The 22,216-nt window shown below is 38.0% G+C and overlaps 1 protein-coding gene across 1 annotated transcript in view; it reads left to right on the top strand.

Annotated features, from left to right (window-relative positions):
• The first annotated feature begins 241 nt into the window (after positions 1 to 241).
• Positions 242 to 22,216, top strand: part of LOC116443123 (guanine nucleotide-binding protein G(t) subunit alpha-3-like) — a 41,110-nt gene continuing 19,135 nt past the window's right edge. The window contains exons 1-2 of the mRNA XM_032107015.1: positions 242 to 350; positions 10,142 to 10,246. Coding sequence (XP_031962906.1) covers positions 242 to 350; positions 10,142 to 10,246 — 214 coding nt within the window. The remainder of the gene's footprint in view (positions 351 to 10,141; positions 10,247 to 22,216) is intronic.

The raw sequence follows: 22,216 nt of genomic DNA, 5'->3' as shown, positions 1-22,216 counted from the left end.
GTAGGAAAGGAAGAGAGAGAGAGACTTTATGAGTTTGAGGATGGGGGGTATGGTGGTGGGCTGTGGTTTGAGGTGTGGTCATACATTCACTTCATGTTATTCAAGCACAAACCCTGGAAGTCCTTAGAAGGACCTGCATGATGTATCCTGCCAAGAATTTAGTCATGTGTAATTGTCCTCATCATTGCCCCTGACTGGGAGGGTCCCATGCTAAGTACACCTGAACAAACCACTAGGGAGGATGTGGAGAACCCATAACCAGGATGGTGATGGAATCCCAAATTCTGCTGCTGCTGCTGCTGCACTGGAGCTCTCTAGTGGAATACATGCTGCAGAGCTGGCTTCTCCTAGTTTGACTGCTTAACAAACCACTCCAAAATACTGGGCTTGACTGTTATTCTGAGGTGCTGTGAAGTGGTGTACAAAAAAGAAGGTAACACGTATTCTTTTTTTCAATACCTATTATGAGTTTACTCTAAACTCCTTGAATTCCTCAACAGCATAACCTGGCAGAGGAGTAATTTTTCTGTGTTTGAAGATAAGGTTTCTAGACTGCTAGTACATCATGTAATTTGACTTACATTTTTAGAATTTTCTCTATCTGGACTTAGATAAACATCAAAACCACAGGACCAGACTGAGCTCAGTTCTCTGTTAATGACATATATTTGCTGGTTACTTAAATGTTCAAATAATTTGAATGCCCATCAGTAATGGTCCAGCAGAAGTGGGATGGGACTGCTGTGGTTTGTGTACCTGATATAAACAGGAGATGGTCAGGACTCTCTGTCATCCATTCTTGGGTATTGTAATCTAAAACTCTTATCTTTCCTTGTGCTCCTTCTTAAGAGAAACCCACATAAGTGGGGCTGATGGGGGACCCACAGCCTGCAGAGGGTGGACTGACTCATTCTCTATCTTATTTCCTTTTTATACTGCTCTTCAGCTTCATGTTAGCTGGATGCTCATAAGCAGCAGGTGCCCCATTTCAGATCCAGTATCAGTACAGGGCTTCAGGAAGCATCTTGCCAACCTTGCTTTATCTTTGGATCCCTCCACTCCTGGTGTAATGCCGTGAAATTAAGGCACAGAAACTGAGGAAAATATATAGAAAAGGAAACAATGCATACAAAATTAGAACAAAGTGGTAAGTGCATCTTATAAGTGCACTTATAAGTGCATAATTTCTACTGCATTTAAGCACTTGTTACATACAGCAAAAGGGAGTCATGGGAGCAGCATGAGAGGCTGTGCGGAAAAGATGTACAGCAATGTACTTTATAAACACTGCCAATGGAAATACTGAAAGCTTTTTTGGAAGCAAGGCATGCATTTATGCTTACAAATTTCTTGCTGATCAGTTAGTTGCCAGCAGTGTAAGGAGCCAGCTCCTATGTTCCCCGAGTTATTAGGGACCCTGACATATATCACTAACCATGCTTGGTGTAACCATAGCACTTAAATGCACCAAGTAGGTATCAGGCCTTTTTCCGTGTAGAGCTGAGCAGAAATGCAGCACAAGCCAGTCCAGAACTGGAAAATCTAGGGCTGAACTATGAATGTAATTTCTGACTGGATAACACAAAACATAAGATTTCCCTGAAATCTTGTTTGAACAGCTCCACTATTGCAAAACTCCCTCTGCAGGCTCTTTGTAATTATCAATTAGTGAAACAATAAGAGATGGAGGGGAAGGAAGATTAGGAACAATAAAATGTTCAAAATAAATAAAATTATCAAAAACAATAAAAAACATCTCCCTAAATATGAGGTTTCAGCCCAAGACCTGTGTTTTCTATCACCACGTAAAAAATGTTCTAGTTTTTATTAAATGCTCAACAAAAGAAGGAAACAGGTAGTAGTTAAAGTAGCTTAAAGTAGTTAAACAATTTCCTTGCCTTAATAGCTGTGTTCAAGTCTCGAATACATCCTTAAAGAAACAAAACATCCTAGGATTTTCTGAAGTAAAGATCCATTCATATCTCCTAAGGCAATAAGGCTCACATAAACTGATATGCTTCTATTGTGAAAAACACACAGGATAAGTTTCAGATCACCTACTTTGGTGCCAGTGAAAAACCTGAAGAACAATTAAGAATCTTGGGATTAAATAAGAGAATCCTAATATTCACTGTCCAGCATGATGTAACCCTGAATGCAGTCAGGTTCAGAGTTATATTTTATGCCATGAGGTCCATCAAATAATCTTGATCAGAGCAGCCATGGATAATTCCACCTATCTCTCATCCTCAGTCAGACTTAAAAAGATCAGTTTAACACTCCAAAAAGAGGGGAGAGCATCCTTATTCTGGTTTTACCAGTTGGCAAGTACTAGATATAAAGAAAAATATGTACACTTGAGTGCCCATTCACTACAGAGAACTGAACCACTAGCTTACAGAGCCATCTTACTTTATGATCTTCTTAGCATTTTCTGTTGTTGACAATTTCACACTCAACACCTCTTTGGAGAGTTCAGGCGCTCTCCTGGAGGTGACAGGCTCCTACCACCGATTGCACCAGGAGCCTTGCTGCCCAGCTTGAGCACTCTGACTCACCTCACAGGTCCAGGTCAGCCCTTCTGTACATTAGGGTGGCTAATCCAGATGGTCGGAATCGTTTTGAATGGTCATTTTGAATCTGAATGAAATCAGCAAGTGTGTTCTGAGGTAACTAGGAACTCCTCAGTTAACCTGCAGTAATTTCATGCACACTTTTTTTTGGTGGTTTTGGGGGTTTTTTGGGGTTTTTTTGTTTGCTTTCATGTTGTTGTTTTGTTGTTGTTGTTGGGTTTTTTATACTGTTTTTTTCACTCTGGACTCCCCTTTGAGTCTTGGAATCCTGTCAAAAGCAATGAATGACCACATACTTGGAGGCTCTAGAAAAAAATCCTCAGCCTCAAAAAAGTTTATCAAATCCTTGTAATTTTCTTTAAAGTAAGTAAAGAGGTGTGTTCCAATCTGGCATACATTAAGTCATACGGTACAATATTTCAGTGTATCATTCAGGAAGGAAAGATAAACAATCATGAGAATCTTTGTAGGGAGTCAAAAAGACTATTAGAGGAAGAAGAAGTCACTGAGCAAGCTAAATTCTGTAAAGGTACGCTAGGATTCATGGGAGTGAGAAGAGAAATGAAATGTAATAGCCCATAGGACTCTCTGCATTAAAGATGCTGGATTTAGTTTGCAATAACAGTGTCTGATGAGGGACGCTTATGGTTATGATTTCCATAGCCTTCATATATAACATCTTACAATGCTAAACTACCACTACATTAGAAAGTTTTCATAAGATCTAATAGAAACCTTCCCTGTCTTAAATTATGACCTTTTTTTCCCTGACCTGGGCATTTGATTTCTTGAAAATGCATATGGTATTTTCAGGCTATTATGAACACTTTCACACTTCATTTCCTCGCTAATTTATTTTCCAAACTTAAAAAAAATATGATTTATTTTTATTTTTTTTAATTTGGATTATTAGCATAAGTTCATTTTTTTCTGATTCCTAATGGAACTTGTCTTTCATTTGTAACTTAAACATCATAACCCCCTTTTCATATTCTTTATCAATTAATAATGGAAAAACACATCTAAGCTGTCAAAACTACCACAAATAAAAAAATTTTATGGTCATGCTTCAGATTGCATATATTATACTAGACAAATACTTTGTGAAATTCTGTGTATTTTTTGCAAAAATTAGATCATAGCAGAGGTCAGTTGCCCATTACACTCACCTGGTGTTTATTTACAAAGTGGTAATGTGAATGTACACAACATTTTTGTCTAGAATATGCCTCATATTTTCAATCAGAAAATGTGTAACAAGGAGAAAGAAGACTTTTGCCTCCATTATGAGCTTCTGCACTTGGCTCCACGAGGCTTCTCTAACAATATGATGAAACCGAGCACCTCCTCTTGTGTTATGAAACTCCTTTTGTATTTCAGCCATGTAATGTTATTTCTGGGAAGAACTCTGCTTGGCAATGTTTACCTGGATATTATCAGTTACAATTCCTTTCAGGTATGCCTGTTATGACAGATCTGTAACTGTAATACAGGCATGTATATCCACTTTCTTTTTGCCCTTAGTGTATATGGAGAAATGAGGCTTTCAACATTGTCTTCCTCCTAGAGCTTTGTCTCTTTTTTTTTCCCATATGATTTCCATGTACACCCACACAGACTCAAAGCAATTCAGAACTCGGCCTGTAGTAAAACAGAGGTTTTTCTATTGTGGATCATAATTCAGTGTAGTCAGACATACAGTAACCAATTTTGTTTGCCTGTGAAATTAATTTATATTTATTTTTCTGCTAGAGAAAACAGTTCTTTATTTCCATTGTTCTGGCTTTTTAGTTTGGGGTTTGTTTTTTTTTTTTTTTCTTTTTCATTCTGAGAGGTGTGAGTTCTGAACAAATGTTTTATTATTCAGACTGCAAGATGAAGCAGGTAGAATTTATTCCAGAGATGGACTTCATTCCTAGTTACCAATTAGATATAACATCTGACATAAAACTGTCCTTGTAAAAGTGACATCTAGATGAATGGTTAAACTATATAATTAATCTAGTAAAGGAAAATTAAATGTGTTATCTTGCATGAAGAATAGGGAAAAAACCCAACCACCTTACACACAAAGGATCTCTTGTCAACACAAAGATGAATGTGGCTGTCAATGCAGGGACATTCCCCATCTCCTATTGCCCTTGATCACCATTTCAATTTGGGTTCATAGATCAATCAGTGGACTGTTTTAATAAAATATGTAATTTTTTCAATAAAATTAAAAGTCTTTTAGTTCTATTACAGTGTGTTGGAAATTATCACTGACTTTGGCCACTGTACAACTTTCTGTCAATTTTCCTAAATTTTTTGGAGTACTCATGAAGTCCATACGGACCTTTTGCCCAGCAGGTCTTGGAGCTTATCAGGATGTCTCTGGTGTGGCTGCCACCAACCACTGCAGGCAGCCTCCAATAACCTCTGCAGGCAACTACCAGTAACAAGTCAGACGTGCTCATGCACTGAAGTCTGGAAAAGCTCCTAACTTCAAGATCTTTACACAGTGTTTTCCTAAAATGAGAAGGTGACCTTTGTCTCTTGGAGTCCTTCTGGACATTGCTGACATTGTCAGTTGTCCAACCACTTTGAGACAATCAGTTCATCCATAGCTTCTGCACCAGCTACTTTCATGGGAGCAGGACACTATTAAAATTCTCCCTGGAGAACTGCTGAATTTAGAACAGTGAAAAAAACAGTAGGGTTCTGAGGCAAAGGATTTTCTTCTGATGAGAAACATGCTCAGAAGAACTTTTGTGATAAGTGAGACAAAAAGATTTTAGTATTCTCGCTGAAGATTTTTGGCAGCAAAAGATGAGACCTCTGTACTGCATACTTCAAGTGTGAGAGAAAACTGAACTCTGGAAGTGTCTATTATTTTTCATTGCCTTTAAAAATGATTGAAGGTGACTTGTCCAGATGTAGGCTTGTACACTGTAGGCATCTGCAGACAGTTGCAACTCTTGTCAAAAAATATATTTCAAGATTGTAGCAGCAGTGACAGAATAAATTTTTATTAGCAATTCATGATTATAATAAATTATAAATAAAAAGTATACAACATGAAAGTGAACAACAAATTATTACATATACAGAAAAACTGCAAAAACTCTCAGTTTTATCAGTAAATTACACACTTGGCATGGAAATTATGCACTTGGCATGGTATGTTAGTCCCTGGCCTGCTGGATAAGCATACAACAGTATGGTTTGGATAAAGGGGTGGGGTGAAAGGGAAGAGAGAAAAGAGGAGATGAATTAAAGAGGGAGAGAGTGAGAATTTCCATTCTATTATTGAACAATTTATGGCAATCTCATATATGTGGATATTTGCCATGCAAGGGGTGTGAATTCTATTTTATGTTCATCAAGAACCAAAAAGATAATTCACACCAAGGGGTGTGAATTCTATTTTATGTTCATCAAGAACCAAAAAGATAATTGATTTATTATTGTTTGTCAGTAAGTACACATGTGGTGGAGAATTCTGAAATTTTTTTGACAGGATACTACATATGCAATATTTTTGGTCAAAATCATGTATTTAGAAATACTTATAATACATTTTTCATTACTGAAGTGAATGAGTAAACATAAATAGAAATCAAATTTATATGCACCTTTTCTGGCTTGAGGTGATTTACAGTTTATATGACATGCACATATAAACCTCCCACAATGCACCTTGGGGCCATTTTCTCTTGTTCTGACACTTTTTACATGGGAGAAGAGACTGACCTCCACCTGGCTAGAAACACCTTTCAGGGAGTTGTAGAAAGTGATGAAGTCCCTCTTGAGCCTCCTTTTCTCCAGAACAAACACCCCCAGCTCCCTCAGCTGCTCATCAGTAGACTTGTGCCCCAGACCGTTCCCCAGCTCTGTTGCCCTTCCCTAGCAAGACAATTTTACAGTTTACTCTTACTGTGTAGGATCATATTTCCCAAGAGGGTGCTAGAGGGAGGATGCTGAGCAGGTGGCTGATCAGAGCCTTGAGCAAAAATGCTGGTTGTGGATACAGACCACAGGCAGGCCAATAATTTCAACAGAGTACCAGGGAGATCACCATTGCCTGTTCCCTTCTGAATGCAGGACTTTCCAAGAGTTAACCTTGAGAATTCTCCACAAACCAAAGAATATAAACTGGTGGGAAAAGTAGGAAAATAGGCTACTCTGCTTTTTGCTTGACAGTACTTAGGGTTTGAGCAGGAGTGGAAAGGAGCTGCCAGATGCCCGCAGAGCATTGAAGGACCACTTTGCTGAATATGTTTTGTGTTCCTGTGGCACACAGATGTTGTCTTCCATGCACATGGATCAGGATATTTTGTACTGTAAAATAAGTAGGATGCTGCAGCCATCTGAACAGAAGTGCCTTCTTGAATGCATGTCAGCTCCAGAACATGTGACTCACACCTATAGGAACTGAGAACAATTATCACAGTCCAGCTCAAGTCTATTAATAGACTGTCACAGTTTTCAGACCAAACAGGTTGTAGGCAATCTGCCTTTAGTTGTGCCAATTTTTTCTGGCAAGCCAAGTGTATGAATTGTTCAGGGGATGTCATAAACACACCAAATTCTTTCTTGAAACTGTCCTAAGACATGCAAGCACAGAAAATCCAGGTCCAGGAAAATTGCCAGGCATTCTTGGGTTTCCTAATACAACTGATGTCTATAAATTCAATGTATAACTGAGGGTAAGGGGCAAATACTGAGTAAGAAGACGTGTTTCTTTTTGTCACATGCCACAAGATAATCCATGAGAACAGATCATGTTGAAAAGCAATATGCACTGCTGAACCATGTCTGTAAGGAATAGTTTAACTGCAAAGTGGAAATCTGAACAGAGTATGGGATTGAATACATACATGTGAGAATTTTGATCAAAAACACAGGACTCCAGCCCTGCAGCATCTGTGCTTCAGAAAGATTTAAAAACTGAGCAGGTACAAATGAAATATAAGACCCAGGCAGAGCACCACACTGAAGCACGAGGCACGACTGCTTAGCCAGCAGGACTGTGACAGGTATGTGAGCTGGAATCACACAGGGCAGTGCTTGGCACCCAGCCAGCAACTCAACCCAGAGGTGACTTTTCATCATGGTGATTCTGGAGCAGCAGAGGACACACAGATAAATAGCCTGACAGAGTCGTGTGAAATATCAGTAACACTCAGTGTTACTTGCCAGCTGTGCAGCACGTTAAAATAAGGGACAGGCACTGCAGCGGCTTCTGGAGAAAATGTCGCCCTGCATCCCATGAAAGTGCTACCACGACAGATTTAGTAATAAATACAAAAACACAGCATCAATTGCCAGAATAAACAAAACATTTGGGACATTGGACAGTACAATATGGTGTAATTCAAGTTATCCTACAGTGTCTTAAACACCTGCAGCTTTACCTTGCAAGAATCTTTAATGAGAAAATTACTCAAACAAGTAAATATGAAAGCAGCCACTGTCCAAAGAACTGGCAGATTTTGCTCTGCACTTCAGTTAGAGGAAGACTCAGATAAAACTAATTTTGAGACATGAAAGATGCTGGAAAAATAAGAACTTGAGGAGACATTTTCCCAAAACATCTGTACCTGCCAAGAAAACAAGATCTCAAAAGGCTAGAAAGTAAGCCCACTTAAATTTGCAATTTTGAGAATAAAACTGGAGGGATATTTAATTCTGGAAAAGATTGTCTGATTTTGAGAAGCAAAAAACATCATCCCCAAAGACACAGACTAATGCTGTGTGAAAGTACCGTGTTGTTCCCCATCTCAACATGTCATTCTATAATTACTCAATTACATTTCTTTTTACCCTTTATTGGAGACCCACTCCTGTCTGTGATTTCTTAAGGAACTTAGACACTACTAGTATTCACAAAATGTCTGGCTAGTCTTGTAGGCTCTTCCATTTCCTTTGCACCTAAGTCCTCACCTCATTTCTTAGGAGACCTGATGTTTCAGAGGTTTACATTTTTCCTATCAACTTATTGAATCTGGGTGGAGTTCTTAACATATGGGCTTAGGATGTCCCTTCTCAAATACCCAGGAAGCCTGATCTATGCTCAATCCATTCAGGAGAGTAGTAAAAACAAAACATTTTGTTTTTCTTTTGCCTGTCTAAGAACGGAACATTTTGGGGTGGAGGCCAGCCCGGCTCAGGAAGAAATGCTCAGCTTTTTAAATTTCTCTAAGGGGAGTGGGAGCTGAGAATAATGAGATAATTTCCCTTTCCCTTTGAATTCTTCCCAGGACAATGCACATTTGTCTAGGGGAAGTGTCAGTTTATAAGTAGAACAGAAGAATACTAAAAACATCATTAATCCTTAAAATTCCTGGTATTACCTCTATGTGCTGCATGGGTTGGGATGAGGTATGTCATGTCACCATCTCACAGTATTGCAGAATACCATCAAGACAGAAAGCACTTTATGTATTTAGTTGAAGACGCTTCAAAGTTAGGGAGATCTGACTACGGAGGAAAACAATGTATAGGACTAAATCAGACCCTAAAATGGTTACAAACCACAAAGATAATAAGAGACAACTTTCTTCTCTGAAGAAATAACTTTTCTTTCAGGAGTTACACTGAGCAAGAGAGAAGAGTTTTCCCAGAATTATGTCAATATTATAGATTACTAGGAAATCTCTCTCCTCTGCCTTACCACATTTGGCTGTCATGCTCTATCCTTTTAAATATTTAGATTTAACGTAGGATTACAATGAAATTTATCTTTAAAAAATGTAACAATACCATCCTCTCTAAAAACCTATCAAAATAAGGATCTTGTTTAGTTATTATGTCCTGGAGTATGAATGAAAGAACAAGTATCATGTAGCAGATATCAGCCAGCTTCCATAAGTATGTAGTATAAGAATCTATGCAGAATAAAACAGATCTCTTTCGAGGAAGTGCATTAGAACAGCAGCAGAACAAGCCCTTCTACAGTCATTTCTATAGGTATTGTTGCACTGTGGCAACAGTTCTTACGGAAATTTTGTGGACACACTCCACACAGAGCAGTTCAATTCAGCTGACGTCCTGGAAATCACTCCAAGCTCTGAAACTACAGACTTACATCCTTGTCAGCATTCAGAAATCAGATTTTATCCAGCCACTACATAAATATGTCAGTACAGAGCTGCATGAATTCTGATGAGGGGACTGCAATCACATGGGTTTTTAGCTGGAAAAAGTCTGCCAAATAAAAAAGAAGGAATGCTAATCTGCTGGGAAAAGTGTCTTTAGTTTTTCCATAATTTGCATTGCATGTTTGTTTGACACTAAAAGCAAAGGTTAAAATATTTGTTATTTAAAGGGTTGTACAAGTCAAATCAGAATTGTGTTTGCTTTTACTCTTCATTAACTTCAGGCTATCAAGGCACAATGGGCCTTGATGAGTCTTAATATATGGCTCTGCTGGGAATTGGAATTGTTCAGAGTGGGATGTTGACAAAATCTTTCCCCATTGTTTTAAGCTGTTTTCTTTTTTTAACATACCATGTTGACTGTTCACCTTGTACTAGAAACTTAACCCTTTCATCAGAGATAGCAGGCGTCAGCCATTTTCCACTAAGATTCCCTTTTCCTTTTCTTCTTTTTTCTCCCCCCGCAAAAAATACCAGGTGCACCTCTCACAGGAGTCAGCAGGAGAGAGTCTCAGACAATCCAGCAGGAAATATGTGAGTTCAAAGACCTCAAACCATTTTATAATGCACTAGATCCTGACTGTTTTTTTCCATTTTCTTGTGTGAATCAGCAATAAGCCAGAAGAAAAATTAAACTTACCATAGCAGACAGATCATTTGTTAATCTTTGTAGAAAGGTCAGACCCTGAAATATTTGCTGTTCATGTGTGGGAAGTCAGGGGAAATTGCCATGCTTAGTGCAGTTCTGTCAAACACATCCCAGGCATCCTGTAAGCACAGACTGGAATAAGAGTATTGGTTCGAGAGACACTGAAGGATTTGGGCTTTTACAGCTTTGCACTGGATGTTGCCTTTTTTCCACTGGTCAGACAGATATATACATCAAGTTTGAGAGTTTTGGAATGTCCAGTTCTTAATCTGAACACAGTAGCTCAGCCACACATCTACTGTCAAAAATTGGCAGAGGTTCACTGATAACACAAAGGTTCAGCTGAAGCACTGGCAAACTTGTCAGATATAAGTGGGTCTTGCCTGGCCCAATACTCATCCAGTGAGCCCCGCCCAGTGCTCAATAATCTTTTCTCACACAATGTCACATATTCCATTGAATCAGCACAAACTGCAAATACAGAGCCAAGGATGATGAGTGTACTGAAGCCAGTACAGCTCACCTATGTCATAGCAGATCTGAGATTTTCACAAAAAGGGAAAAGAATTCATGCTTATATCAACACTTGAGGAAAAAATGACAGGATTGAAAATGCAGGAACTCATCGTTTTAAAATATTTTCTTTTGACATCTGTAAGGTTGTTTCTATCCTTCCTTTTCTTTTCCCCTCTGTAAGCAGTAAAAATGAATGACTACATAATTCCTTTTACCTTTCTTACCGAACTAAATGTCTTTGCAAATATTACAGTATCATCACTGTACTATTACAGAGCTAAGGGCCAAGTTTTCCTTTTTTCTTCTGCTATTTGGTAATGTTTTCTTGAGAGAAGATGACAAATTAGGAGGTGGGGGGATGATATGACACAAAAATCTTAGATTTCACTTAGATTTTCACATTTATATCCTGTGTAGAGTAGGGAAGCAGAAAGCTTAGCAAGAGGCAGAGCAGATAAAAAGAAAACAATCAAGATTTATGTTCTTATTAATATTTTGAGGAGGAAAAAAAGAAGCAAAATTAAGGCCTTAGTATCTCATAGACAAACTTTATAAATTAAAGCCAAGGTAAAACTAGTTGAAATTTCTTTTACAAAACAATAGAACAATTTTTGTTTGAAGGGACCTCCCGAGGTCTCTAGTCCAGCCCTCAGCTCAAAACAGAAATAAGTTCAAAGTTAAAGTTTCTCAGGGCTTTTCATTGCTAAACTATGAAGCTTCTTCTGGGTCCACCTTACATTCTTGTGCAAAGGTCCCAGGAGGATTAACATCCATCTGGCACTTCACCTACAGCAGTCAGGCAGTGCAAGTGCCCCTGCACTGTGCAGGGCAGGTGACAGTCCAGACTGTGCAGGTCACACAGCTCAGCACAACCCTGTGTGCAGACACTGCCTGAGCTCCACAAACATTTCGACCCTGTGACTGTGGCCCAGTGCCAGAGATAAGGCTCTTAACAGGTCTCAAAAGCTAAAATATCTGTCATTGAGCAGGTATCTCTGCACATCAGTAATTACTGAAGTCTGGATGGGTTTGTAAATATTTCAGTGGGTCTTTTTTCCACTGAAATGTTGCCAGTGTTTAATTGGGAGGTGCATTTCAAGAAATTCAGTAGCCAGATGAAAGAGCTGAACAGTTTCCTTTGATTGTAAAAGGCATTGTACTGAAGATTTTTCAAGCTTCCTTTATTTAGAAGCATACTGAAGGATTTGTATTGAGCGTTCCTAAATTTAGAAAAATCTATTCTTTCTCAAGGTTCCTCCTTTTTAATCCATGTCATTCTACTAAAATTTATGAGGGAAAAGGGAAAACATTCATTTTAGTGAAAATGTGGAAAAGATTACGAGAGTCCAGTCTGAACAGATTGAAAATGCAAAGACTTAGACAGAAAGTAGGAGATAACACTTAAAAGGTGTGAATTTCCCAAGCTATTCCTCTTTCTTTGACGGGGACACGTTCAGCACTTTCAGATGAAACCTGTTACTTGAGAACTCTACTACCAGGGCAATCTACATTATTGGCAAAAATGATCCCAGGCCAGTACAACTTTAATATAAAAAAAAAATTTTCAACTGGAATCCAAAATGCCCCTCCATGAATTCTGAAGAGATCACTTGAAACAGCCTTTCAGGCAGTCTGAGAGCTTGTACAGCTGCAGAATGCTTTAGTGAACATTCTGTATTATCAGCACCACCTAGAGCGAATCACCAGAAACAACTCCAGCCACAAAACTAGTATTCTTGACAAAGCATTGTAATGATGGCATTTCAAAGGAGCATTTTCCAGACTTACCTTCAAACACTCCCATACCAAATAAAGGTGATTGAAACAATAGAAGAGAAGCAAGGTGAGACCATATTTTTATTATTGCACCTAGAAGAGGTCAAGAAAAGAGATCAAAAAGCATTTTGGAATCAACTGAACCCTGTAAGGCATTGTCTATTAGTTCTGGCTTAATCATAATCAGAATTTTTTTCAATCAAAACATTTTTAGTGAGGATGAGGAGGAAGAGAAGAGGAGGAGGATGTCTAAAGCAAAACAGAAACCTGTTTTCTTTCTAGAGAAATAGAAACATATTGCTGAGGGGTTTTTTTCAGTAAACTGTTTAGAGTTTGAAGGTAGAACTAAATAAATCAAATGGATAATATGTTATAGACACTGCATGTTTATGAAATAATTGCTTTTATCTTAGTTTATGCATATTCTCTTTACAGTCTGCTTGATTTAGACACCTACTTATTAAAGCCAGTTCCTGTACATAGTCACAATAACAGACAATGATAGGAAAATTATATTATGGGATGCACATTGATTTTCCATTGTTTTCCATCTAGGAAAAATTATGTAAGTGAGGATACATTTACACCCATCCAGTAAACTGAATAGTTTACCCTTACCCTATTCTAGTTTGATACCGTAAAAATTAAATGCAAAATGAATAGAGTTACACTAAATATGTGGAACAACTCAGTAGTGAAGTGGGCCTTTAATTTGGAGATAATGTTCATCTCCATGAATTGTGACCATATCAGTTAATATTTAGTTCTGTTAGTTTTCAGAAATGCTTACTTTTCAACCCCCCCGTGAAATCCATAGGAACACTGTCTTGCCTACAGTTCTGATAAACAGACACCTGGCACTGATACCACACTTCCAAAGCTGCTATTTTCATTTTTTAAACAAATCAGTTTTACTACGGCTGTGTAAAGATCTTATGATGCCCTATTTTAAACAATAAACAAAGTAGGAATATAAGCTTAACAAAACAGAGAACTTTCTTGCATTGTAAATACATATGCAAAAATTCAGCCATTAACAAGCACTGATTGTTTATTTCTGGCATCTCAGTGCAAGGAGACTGAAAATTGGGTAGCTTCATGTGCTGCTGACTGAGAAGAATATATTGACTCACAACAGCTTTGTGTCTTTACTGCAGCTTGTGGTCTGAAAATTAAGCCTGAGAAGACACTCGGTGCTGAATGGGATGAGCACAGCAAAAGACCTGTCTCTTTTCAGAAGACAGCTCTCTCCATCTCTAATGGCTCAGAATTTATGATATTTATTCTGCTCGCTCTCATCTTCCCCAACCAGTACCAGTTGCCTTCCTGTCTGAGGTCCACACACTTCTGCTGTGGGGAAGTTTCTTTTCACTAGGATGGGATGAGTTTGCCTCTGGCCTTCTTCCTCATTTATCTTCTGACCTAAAAATACTTCTAACATAAATCAAAATAACCTTCATGCTTATTTTACCATTAAACATTATTTTCATGCTGAACCTTATATATTTATATACTGTGAAGTTAGAGCATTTTTAACTAATATTAGTGAATAATTGTAGTATCATAATATAATTTCATGTTTCTGCTTTTTATATAACCAAAATACTTTATAAAGTGAATAAGTTTAAGTCTAGAATAAATCTTACACACTGGTGAGATTTATTTTATTTAAATCCTTAATCTGAAGAGAAGGGACAAAAAAATGGGTTTTGTATCTTTTAGTTCTGACAGTAATTTTACACTTTTTCACTGCCACACTATTACAGCAGATATATTTTCTCAATATACTGCTGATAGTACATACCAAGTAATATTTCCATCATATTACATAAAACATTTCTATAATCCTACTGCACTGTGCATAAACTAAAATTAAATTATTACATCAGTGGGGAGAATCTGACCTGTGTCCTTTCTTACATAAGAAAAGGTGTGGTGCTTTCAGCCAAAACTGATAACTGCTAATAAATTAATTTTAAAAAAATGGAAAAGACTCTGACATTAGTCAAGGAATGTCTGTGCAAAATTATTCCAAAGATGTTACAAATTGTAGTAAGAGGTCCTTTACCATTCCAAGGAAATAAATGTACTTGCCATAATATGAAAATGCAGCAAATATTCTGCGTGCCAGTTAATAGATCAAAAATAATCAATCAAAATAATAAATTAAAAATGTCTTGACTATGTAAATTCAAATTCTGTCCTTCAAAAATAAAGGATACATATATTTAGAGCTATGGGCACCAAGAAAGATGAAAACCAAAACTGTACATTTTTTCTTCTTTTTTTGCTTCAGGGCATCACACTGCCTCACAAGCTGAAAATTTTACTCTGTATTATTCCCAATTCTGTTGTCTCAAGACATTTTGCACATTTTTTTGGAGTGTGTGAAACAAAACCTCCCTGAACAAAAAGAGAGATCTATCCATACCTTGGTTTGATCTTGAATGGATAACTTTAATTCTATGACATCATAACACTACCTTTTTGTGTGCCTATGTAAATCCTTGTCTATAGCATCTCCAGGTCATGTGACAGGTGAAAAAGGACCATTTGATTTGAAGGCTGACTGGAGAAGTCAAATGGGATTTTAAAATTTTCTTTAAGCACAGATGGTTGTCCTTCTGAATTAAAGCAACTGGTCTGATAAGAAGTAAATCAGCTGCATAAAGAGAATTTTTAACATCTCAAGATGGGCAGTGGAGCCAGTTCAGAGAGCAAAGAGTCAGCCAGGAGATCAGAGAACTGGAGAAGAAACTCCAGGAAGATGCAGAGAGGGAAGCCAGGACAGTCAAACTGCTACTCTTGGGTAAATAGAATTAAAATTTCTCATAATGCTTTTCCATTGAGGGGTTGTTTAGCTCTGGAATTACATTTCAGTGCAGTGAATTTCTCACCTTTCACTATTTTATTTGAAGAAAATGTAATATGTGTTTAAAATGTTTTCTGGTTGTGGCAACTTATGAAGTCACAAGGAATAGGCTAGAAATGGCCATGTCACTGGATGTGTTAAATTTCAAATGTTATAAATCCTTGACTTTGAAAATGTTTGAGAAATGAGAACCTGCTGTTAGAATAAATGTTATGATACAAACTTACACAGAACAGAGCAGACTTTCTTCATGGATCTATATGCATTCATTTGCTGGAAGATTAAGTAGGGTAAGTGGTTGCATAAAAAATCCACAGGTGTCACAAGGTATTGATATTGTTTATCTTGCAAAGTGTTTCACTCCATTTTTTAAAGAAGCAGAAAGTGATTTAGAATGGCTTTTTTTCATGTATAATGGAGAGTGGACTGAGAAGTACTGAGCTTAATACAGATAAATATTCTCATAAACTATTACTTCTAATCCACACTATGATCAATTTATTAGCAGCCAGGAGCTGTAGTGGCAAAAGAAAAGATATTATTTTTCTTGATACAGCTTTATTCTTGTCTATTTTTTCCCATGGCTCTGTGCAGCTTACAAGAAATATCCAAGAGCACATTGACATCACCACTGTCTTAATATTTTTCTTTTAACAACCTCTTACAAAAGTTAAAACTGGTTTCTCCCAATGAATAGAAGAACAGTCTTTGATCATTCAAATGTTTCTCTTTTTGCCGTCCTTGTAACTGCAGTTCTTGCAATTGCTTTTAAACTGACATTTATTCAGACATAACTAGATCTCTTAGATAAAGTAAATCAGCTTTGTTGTTTTGTATCTTATGAAAAAGGTCTATTTATACCTGTTAAAAATCAAACAATTACTATTCAAAAATAGAGAAGAACATGCAGGTTTCTCAAATAATAATATGAAAACAGAAGTTTGATACTCTTTATTTGCCATCAGTATTTGGATTGTGGCTCACAAAACTTTTCAGTCTGGTTAAGAATTCAAAGATTTTCTGTGCGACATTAGTATAAAATATTGCCCCTAATGAGGAAAGCTTAAATTGGTCAAAAAGCCCCAGAACAATATTTTAATTTAAAATGTCATAAATTTAAAATAATTTCTATTTTTTGTTATGAAAAGGTATTGTGACATTGAGTTAGAACCAGGATCCATCTAATTCAGCATCCTGAACCTTATCCATGAGGAAGAAGTAAGAAATCCTTTAAGAGGAATGCATAGGATAAAGAAGAATTTTCCAGATAAAGAGAAATTTATAAGTTAAGCAGTTTTATCTTCAAGCTTTTATGCCCTTGGAGTATTACTGAAGAATGTTTTACACCAGGATATCAAGTAAATTACCCCCCATACACACTGAACATATGTATGTATTTAGAATTAAGGACTTTAGTTTTAAATGTTTCCTAATGTATACAATCAGTCTTCTTCTGACACTATTAATATCAGCCTTGAGACACTTTTAGTAAAATACTTTGAAATTCAATGCAAGCTACATGAAAAAGACTTCTATTATGTTCATTTCAAACCTGAATATATTTCAGTTTCATTAGCTTCCCAAGCACTCTTCATGCAGCAAGATGATCATTTGGATCTGAAATACTTCTTTATAGATTTTAAAATATATTCCTTTACTTACATCACACATGAAAAAAATTCAAATTTTTGAGTGGGTAATGTTTTGGAAGGCTTTTTTTCTCCTGAACAGCGGATTGGAAAGTCTGGGTAAAAAGCATATTGAAGAGACAAAAAAATATAATATACTAAATAACTTGAATTTTCTTGTTCTTAAAAGAAATGAGAGGTGAATAAACTGTGAATCTGGAGCCTATTGCACGACCAGAGTGACAGTGTCTCTTGAGCACCTGTAACCAGAGATTCAGAAGCAATGTGCATAAGGGGCTCCATACCACCCCTTCCACAGGGGCTGAGTGAAATGGATAGATAAGAAAGGATTAAATCTACTTTATTCAGATTTGTTAACTTTCCATACCTCCAAGACAATATCAGAAATGATATAAATTTTAGACTTCATAAATCAAGGGCAGCTCTATTCAAGCCAGCCTAGTCCTAGCTTTCTGTTCAGTCAGACTTCATATTGCCTTTATACTGCATACTGGATGTCATAATTTCTTTTTGCAGTAGGCAGATTGGTAGAAAATAGAAAAAAAATGAGATGTATATCATAACTTTTTCAGTGTAATCACTTTTTTCCTTACACTTAAAATGTAAAAAACAATGTATTCTGACTATTTTCTGAGAGAATTATTTAAAATCTAGCGTGATCTCTCTACAGCCTCCAGTAGATCCCTTTCCAAAAAATAGAAATTACATTAAGAAAAAAAAGGCACCATGTTTGTTTATATGAAGCTCAATGACCCGGGCAAACACACTATCTGGGTTGAGATGATTTACAGTTTATATGATATGCACCTATAAACTGGGGGAGGAGAGAAATCATGTCACTTTCTGATGTTCGTCACCAGTTGTCCAGGAGCCAAGAGGGTTAACTCCTCTATGTTATGTCCAACATGTCCACAAATCTGGTCTCTATATATTTGTACTTCAGAAAGATCAGGTTGTTTTATGAGTCTGGAACAAACTCCAAGAACTCCACAGTGAAAGCTTTATTTCCTTTGTATCAGGACCATATCTGGCCTGCCACATCACATGTCGTTTATATGCTTTGCAGGATGCCAGCTTTCAATTTATAGGTGTGCAAAGTACAGTGCACATTCCAAATATGGCCAAAACAGCTGATGCTCACAGTGATGTTTCACAGAAATAAGAACTTATATTCAGTTTAAATAATCATTAAAATTTTAACTTACCTATTTTCAAAGTATTACTCCATGTCTTGTCCACAGTTTTCAGTGTCGGGACAAAAGCCACCCTTAATAGAACTGGTTATCCTCATCTCACTTTACTCCCTGTGGGGGCACAACTCACACAGTTTAATTTAAACATCTGCTTCAGGGGAACAGAAGTTGAAGATGTTTGGTTTAGGCTTAGTAGCAAATATTTTTTTCCACCGACTATAAGAGGTCTCTGGTAAGTAGTCTGAATGTAGAAATTTATAATATAGATATTTAAAACCAGTTAAATTAATCAGTTACTGTAGTAGTGAAGTTTAATTTCCTGTTATTAAAATCTAGCCTGGAAACATAGGCTTTGAGCACAAAGACAGACCAATAATCCCATTGATGGGAATATACCGATATTCTTTTACGGAGGGTGGGACATTTAAGGACTTTATTGTCTCAAGAGGGTTTGATCTTAGGTTTTTTCTTCAAGTTTCTTTCTCTCATAGAGTCTAGTAAGAGGATCAGGAAGATATGATTTCCTTTCTAGTTCACAATATCCAGAGTTCTGAATGGCACAGACAAGGCTCAGAAAGGGGTGTGGAACATTTTCTTATTTTAATTTTAATATTTTCTTTTCCTGCTTTTTGCTGAATTTGTCATTGTCAGTGGGTTTTCTAACAGGTTTCAAACAAAGTATTCAGTGGGGATTTTTATTTCCTTACATTTAGTTCTGGAAAGTTTCCTAAACGAAACCTTTCCTTCTGCATAGATAATAACTGTGAAGAGATAAGAAGTCTTTATCTGAGTCACAAAAGCACCTTATTATATAAGAATATATATTCTTCAATGTCTCAGCTGGTGCTATCTTGAAAGCTTGTACTGTCCACAACTGTTCAGCCAAATTCTGCTTAGAAAAACAATAATGTCAAGTTACAGCTGAGGGCCTGGGTTCTGTTTCCCCTTGCATTTGAGAGATTCTCACAGGGCTTCAAGGCACTTCCATTTTTTTTTCTATTTCTGCTCTCTATATGCCTTAGTGTCCTGTGGGAAAGAGGTCGAGCAGTCCCAGAGCAGCAGGGAGATTTGTGTCCAGCTGCTGGGGGCCAGCTCCTTTGCAGCCTTACAAGTTCAGGCCCAGGGTGCCCAGAATCATGGTAGGCTTGGGAGATGGTGGGATGCACTTCTGGAATACCCAAATCAAGAAGAGATGCAGGTTACAGCCAGCCAGAGCTCAGCACCTCACTGAAGGTGAATGTGACATGCCCTGAGGCATGGTGGATGTGATCTCTGGGAAGAAGTGTCAATCTTACTGGTGGGGGGGGGACATCTTTCAGCTCCCAGGAGCAGTGTCAGAGTTTCAGGCATTGACTGAAACTTTTGCGCCAGTATTTTCTGTGCAGTTATCCATGTCAAGGAAATAGAGACAGAAATGAGAAGTAAATTTCAGCTAGACCATAAATATGTGAAATATAAAATATGGCTATGACATATTATCACTGGTACCTATCAGGTTGAGCTATAAATCTTCACAGCTGACAGAGTTCTTTCTGTGCTTCAGGACAAGATTGTTTGTCCTAAGTTCTTTGATTAAAAAATCTGGGCTTGAAGAAGATGCCTTCAGCTCCCTGCGTAGTCACACAAGGTCTTTTGTGATACACTTTTTGCCACTATTTCTGCAAGTAGAAATCTACTGCTGAAGGTGGAAATGCAGCCCTGTCCCTGATTTCCTGCAGCAGGGACTGGCCAAAGGAGGAGGCTGCATGGTAAGGGAAGTAACAAAGAAAGCAGGTGCAAAGCAAATAGTTCCTAATCTACTTCCTGGGGTGAAAGTGCTGCTACAACTAAGATGATACTCCATGGTGAAGCCAAAGTCTGAAAGTCACCTGTTGTTTACATAAAAGCATTATTGGATCATAAATTAAAGATGAGCAGAGGTAGAAAAATGCATCTAAAATATATCAATTGTGTCTCACTCTATTTTAACACTGTCTTTCAGATCTGGAAGAGAAGTTAATTTCTATATTATGTTTCCTGGCATCTTTCCATGAGGTGAATGCAGGAGTTCTCAGTACAGCCTCCTCTCTTTCCCACAAAAAGTATAGCAAACACTACCTTGCTGGCAGGGATTTACCAAATTCTTCAGATGGTCACTGAAAGTATAATAAATGAACTACAACAAATTTGCATTTTTTCCAAACTGTGGCAGATGGCAGCATCAGCCCATTTTGCATGGGCTTGTTTTTCTCTCTCACTTTCTACCATTCACATCATGGGTTTCAGGAAACGCTTTGAGTATGGTTTGCTGTCTTTTGTGATTTGAGTAAATTAATCCCTGTCATTTGAATATTGTTACCTTTACAAAATGTGTTTGGAAATTCTGTAATCAGTTTTTTCCATTCACTGAGAAGTCCTAGGTTAAAAAACCTAGGCCTCAGATTTTGTTTTTGTCAGAATTATTTGACACCATACTGTGAGGGAAAAGGTAATCTACAAAGAGAAAAGCAGTGATGAATCTTTTTGTACTCAGCAGAGTTTTTGATGCTGTCTCTTGCAAGATCCTTCTGGATAAAATGTCCAGCTCACACCTGGATAACAGGGCTACATGATGGGTGAGCAATGGGCTCACAGGTCAGGCACAAAGGTTATAGAGAATGGGGGAACATCAGGCTGGTGACCTGCCACTTGTGGGGTTCCACAGGGCTCCATCCTCAGCCCAGTTCTCTTCAGCATCTTCTTAATTGACTTGGATGCAGGACTTGAAGGAATACTAAGGAAGTTTGCCAACAAAACTAAATTGGGAGGAGCTGTCAATTCCCTCCAGGGCAGAGAGGCCCCAGCAAATTAGAGAGATGGACAATCACCCACCATATGAAATTCAACAAGGCAAAGAGCTGGATTCTGCATCTGGGACAGGGCAACCCTGGATGTATCGACAGATTGGAAATGAGAGGCTGGAGAGCACCTGTGGAAAAGGACCTGGGGGTCCTGGTCAATGGCAAGTTGAACACAAGTCAGCAGTGCCCTGGCAGCCAGGAGGGCCAATTCTGTCCTGAGGAGCATCAGGCACAGCATCGCCAGCTGGACAAGGGAGCACAAATTCTTGTAATGAATAGTTCATTCAGTTTCCTAAAAATATGACAAATATTTGTCACCTTGAGTACTGTGTGCAGTTTTGGGCAGCACAATAAAAAAATGTCATCAAGTTATTAGAGAGCATCCAGAGGAGGGCCAGGCCGAGGGTGAAGGGTCAGGAGAGGAATGGTTATGAGGAGCAGTTGAGATCTGTTCAGCTGGAGGAGACTGAGGGGAGACCTCATTGCAGTCTTCAATGCCCTCCTGAGGGGAAACAGAGGGTCAGGTACTGATCTCTTCACTCTTGTGACCAGTGGCACGACTCAAAGAAAGAGCATGAAGTTGTGTCAGGGGAGGTTTAGGTTGGATATCAGGAAAAGGTTCTTCCCCCAGAGGGTGGTTGGGCACTGGAACAGCTCCCCAGGGAAATGGCCACAGCACCAGCCTGACAGAGTTCAGGAAGTGTTTGCACAATGCTCTCACGCACATGGCGTGATTCTTGGGGTGTCTTGTGCAGGACCAACATATTCTCAGATTCTATTAATCCTGTCCCATGCATTCACAAAATTAAATCCTCTCTTTAGGTGCTTTCAAAAAAAAAAGCTCTTTTTTGGCAGCTTTTGCCAACCCCCATGATTCTCGCTGACCGAAGATGATAGTCAACTGTGTTGAATTGCAATGGAGACACTTTGCATTGTGATTACTCACTTTCCATGAGATAAGAGGGCAAATTAGTTGTACGTAATCTGGCCAAACCTATGCCCTAGTTCTTCAGCTGGCTGTGTAAGCAAA

This window comes from Corvus moneduloides, chromosome 4 (genome assembly GCF_009650955.1).
Source record: "Corvus moneduloides isolate bCorMon1 chromosome 4, bCorMon1.pri, whole genome shotgun sequence".
Classification (NCBI taxonomy): domain Eukaryota; kingdom Metazoa; phylum Chordata; class Aves; order Passeriformes; family Corvidae; genus Corvus; species Corvus moneduloides.
The sequence above is the reverse complement of the archived record's forward strand: the minus strand, read 5'-3'. Positions and strand labels throughout refer to the sequence as shown.